General features: G+C 37.1%; 1 protein-coding gene across 1 annotated transcript in view; it reads right to left on the bottom strand.

Moving 5' to 3' along the window:
• Positions 1-2,279: 2,279 nt before the first annotated feature.
• LOC106881803 (protein CDV3 homolog) overlaps positions 2,280-4,493 on the bottom strand; it is an 18,784-nt gene continuing 16,570 nt past the window's right edge. Inside the window, exon 5 of the mRNA XM_014932320.2 lies at positions 2,280-3,076. Within this exon, the coding sequence (XP_014787806.1) occupies positions 2,965-3,076 (112 nt within the window). The 3' untranslated portion in view covers positions 2,280-2,964. The remainder of the gene's footprint in view (positions 3,077-4,493) is intronic.

Raw genomic sequence — 4,493 nt, 5'->3', positions numbered from 1 at the left:
TGGACTGGCTTGTGCGGGTGGCACATAAAAGACACCATTTCGAGCGTGGCCGTTTTCGTGCGGGTGACACGTAAAAGCACCCACTACACTCTCTGAGTGGTTGGCGTTAGGAAGGGCATCCAGCTGTAGAAACTCTGCCAAATCAGACTGGAGCCTGGTGTTGCCATCCGGTTTCACCAGTCCTCAGTCAAATCGTCCAACCCATGCTAGCATGGAAAGCGGACGTTAAACGATGATGATGATGATGATGAACTTGTTCCACTGAACCAAATATAACCCCTTCCTAACTCTTTATTACCAAGATTGTCAACTCCCTTTTCACGATTGGCACTCCTCCCTCAACTCAACACCATTCAACTGCTTCTTCTGTAGTGCTCTCTACTGACAAGAATTGACAACCAAAATTCACTCAATAAACCAGAGCTGCATAACAGTTACATTGATGGTTGTACAAGTGGTGCCATACCCAGTTTTTATCTTTCAAATTAACATCCTCACCACACTGGAATCCACTTCTACCATATCACAAAGAGAAAACCCTCTACAAAGCTTCTCAAAAGCAATCAGTTTCTCACAAATTACACCACTACTGTCCTAGATGAAGGTTAACATTAGACAGTGTAGCTCTAGATGCCTCTAAAAACTTGAGATGATCAAGGCTGGAATGCCTTTGATCAATTGTTTAGTCAGAGCTAACCTAAGGCAAAACAACTTCCTTAACATTTGTCTCTGTCAACAACCCACCTCTGTTCACTTCAAACCAACAGAAGCTCACCTTTTCCTCACATAACACACACCAAAGCAACTTACACCTTCTTCCAACTGCTCTCTCTCTCTCACAGTTACTCCAATCTGTTGTTGACACTACCCTCCACCTAACACAAACAATCAGCTGAACAACTGTACTCACCTGCCTAAGGACTGGAATCCCTTTTCTCCTACTTCATTCTACACATATTGTAAATGTAGCTGTGGATGAATGAAAGTGTAAAAAGTTCTATATACAGATGAAGACACAGTTGAGTGGTTAAGAAGTCCACTTTCACTGCATGATATTTTCGGCAAGTATTGTTAACTAAAAGTGTGTCAACCCAAGCCCTGAATAAAATTAGGTTGTCAGAAACTGTGTGGATGTAAGTTAGATATATAGTAACTGTAATTCGAAGAGTCAGCTTTGTCTCTGTCTCACATACACACAGGTATGGCTGTGTAGTAAAAGGTTTGCTTACCTGCCACATGGTTCTGGGTTCAATCCTACTGCATGGCACCCTGTATCCAAGCCTGCCATGTATCCATGCTTGTGCCACTGTTTTGACATCCCAACTGTTGTAAAATGATTGTCACTGTCATACTAGCAGTCTCATTTACTCTTCACTATTTTGCTCTGAGGATTACATTAACAGTACACACATCTGTGGAATATTCAGCAACATTGATATTAATCATATGAGTCAGTTGTTTAGATCATCAAACTGGAATACTCCTTTTTGAAACAAATAGAGGGCTTATTAACTGATATGCAAATGGGTTTGTACATATGTATGTGTACCTATAAATATGAGCATTTTGAATGCTTACCACTGTCACTAGCTAAATAATTTAGCCAATCTAAATAGTTTTCCATGTGCAGCTGCACTTTATCCTCTGCTCCCTCTACACACTGCCCCACCTTTTGAGACACTTGTCTTTTCCCAGTGCCTGATTTGAAGCATTGGCTATTTCTAGCCTTCCACTCAGTTCTAGTTTTTTCTTCTACCTCAGACTTACACTCACCCATAATCCAAGCGATACTCAGTCTATATCTTCTCACTCCTAGATGGATTTATTGTTCACTCTTCACAGCAACTGAACTTACTAAACTCTATGGACTAATTATTGTTGATGCAATCATCAATTGGTGCAATTCTAGAATTTACCTGGTGAAACACCATTGTAATGCTATAACAATGTGGGAATTGGAATCAATCTGCTTAACATATTTCATTCCGGTGTTGCCAGAATGAAGAAACCATCTTCAAATACTTGCCGCACATAATTGAGGACATACAAAGAAATATTTGATAAATGGACATCATCAACAGTTACCTGAAATATCTCAACACTGAGTAAAAATGGAGAAGAGAGTTCAAATCATGCAGACTTGCTCTCAGGTGTATTCAAGGAGCAAGAAACTGTGCTGATTGTGTGTGTGTAAAATAGCCCACAGCCTATCACATTTAAAATATTAGTGAACCAGAAAAACAAATAAAATACTGAAAATGAAAAAAAAAAACCATCCAGAAAATTCAGAGCATTATTGCTTTATTTTATACATTTTAACTGTTGCATCAAAGTTTCTCAGATAATAACAAAGAACTTAACTTTCTGTGTGAATTATATGCCTTTGCATTTTTGTATGTGTGTGCGTGTTCATACTTGTCAGGGGATTGTTTATAACAAATGTTTACTTACTGTTAAGTAATTGACTGGAAAAAAAAAAAAAAAAAACCTTCAGAAAGTAACATTATTAATTTCATTTCATTCAGCTAATATTACTAAATCATAAATAAAATCTATTTTCATAATTTGTATAAATTCAAGGGTGTCAGTTGTTACCTTGAATTCTCAAAGGTGGCACACAAAAATGTGTGCATCTATATTTTGGCATGTTAAGGAGATAAAAACACCTTTCTCAAGAAGATCGAGAAAAGTAAAAAGAATGCAACAAGATATTCCCAGTGTGAAGCAGCAATGGCAAGTAGAACACGAATTGATAATGCTATCTGCCATGCTAGGACTGGTGTATGGAAGGTATCACAGGCAACAGCAGCTCATGGTTTCCAAGATAGGAGGACTTAGACAGCTTTAGACTTCATTAAAACTCATTCAAGTCCATCAGAATTTTTCCTTGGTATAGCAATTTTATTTTACTTACAAACTAAGCTGCTCAGTCCCTGCCCTGGCAAAGTTCAATATGATTTATTTTTAGTCTTCGAGAACTTTAAATTTATTATTTAATTTCAGTGGTAAACTGTGATTTGATGGATCTTCATAGTTGCGGTTGTTATTACGAACTCGATCTATATATTTTTTCTCTCTGCAAAAGAAAAGAATCCCAAAATAAGAAAAATCATTACATGCTTTTGTGTGTGGTAAAGATTTCTTGTATTAGCATATAATCACAAAGTGTAGGGGTGGAGAGTAGTTGACTGAAGCAACTTCAGTACATGTTATCAGTTACTTGTTTTAACTCGAGGAAGTTAAAGACAAATCTTATAAAATTGCTATCATTCTCCTAGGATTAATAAAATTAGCATCAGACATGTGCTGGGCTTGACTCAAAGTGCTATACCCCTACCTTCTAATATTAAACTGTGTAATATAAAATTTTAACAAAAGAGTTTAACAAAGGCAGGAAGATGGCTAAGTTAGTAAAGTGGTGGACAAAAATACCTTAAGATATTTGATTATACCCTTTTTGCACACAGAGTTAAAACTCTGCTCCAGCCTGCTTCACCTTTTGTGCTTTTGTGTTTAATAAAATAAGTAGTGAGGGCAGTGGGAATTTATAATTCCCTACACTTTAGAAACTTGTGCTTCATGATTTCTACAGTACAGTGACTTAAATCAGCAAAGGAATAAAGTCAGTTCAACATATTGAACCACAAATCCACAGTACATGAATTATTACAGACTGAGGATTTTATTTTATTTTTTTTTCCCAATTAAATGCAAAAAATCATGCACACCTCACTTTTTGCTAGGTCAGAGATTTTGCTTAACTTTTACTGACAATTTTTGGTTAAGTATTACCAAGATGGGTGTAGTGACAATAGGTTAAAAAGTTCACTTTATTATAAAATTTGATTTAGTGCAATAACTTAGGCAAGTGTTATCTACCAGAGCCCCTCAGGCCAATCCAGCCTTCTTATAACACACAGAAACTGAGGAAGCCTATTGAGTGAATTCTACATGTAATTTGAAGGTAAAGCCTTGTCACACACAGTAACGTAAGTCTACCTGAGGATTATATAAAGTGTGCATGTACTTATGGAATAGCCAGCTACTTACATAACAATGACAAGGAAGTTGTGCTGACTGAAACATTGCATAAGACAAAACTCCTGAGAGAATCTTGAGGGATTCACATATTGCAACTTAATGAGTTGAGAGTTTTTCTAAATAATAACCAAGCATGCATATGTAAGCAATAAACTTCACTGACACAATTTATCCACAGGCTTTCAATGCCCTTCCTCATTGAGAGACAGGGACAATTAAATAAGGTTAATACAAATAATATTCTTTACTCTCTCTTACTTGTTTCAGTCATTTGACTGCGGCAATGCTGGAGCACCGCCTTTTAGTCGAGCAAATCGACCCCAGGACTTATTCTTTGGAAACCTAGTACTTATTCTATCGGTCTCTTTTTGCTGAAAGCTAAGTTACGGGGACACCAGCATCGGTTGTCAAGAGATGTTGGGGAGACAAACACAAACACACACACACACACA

The sequence above is a fragment of the Octopus bimaculoides genome, chromosome 4, assembly GCF_001194135.2.
Source record: "Octopus bimaculoides isolate UCB-OBI-ISO-001 chromosome 4, ASM119413v2, whole genome shotgun sequence".
Lineage (NCBI taxonomy): Eukaryota > Metazoa > Mollusca > Cephalopoda > Octopoda > Octopodidae > Octopus > Octopus bimaculoides.
The sequence above is the reverse complement of the archived record's forward strand: the minus strand, read 5'-3'. Positions and strand labels throughout refer to the sequence as shown.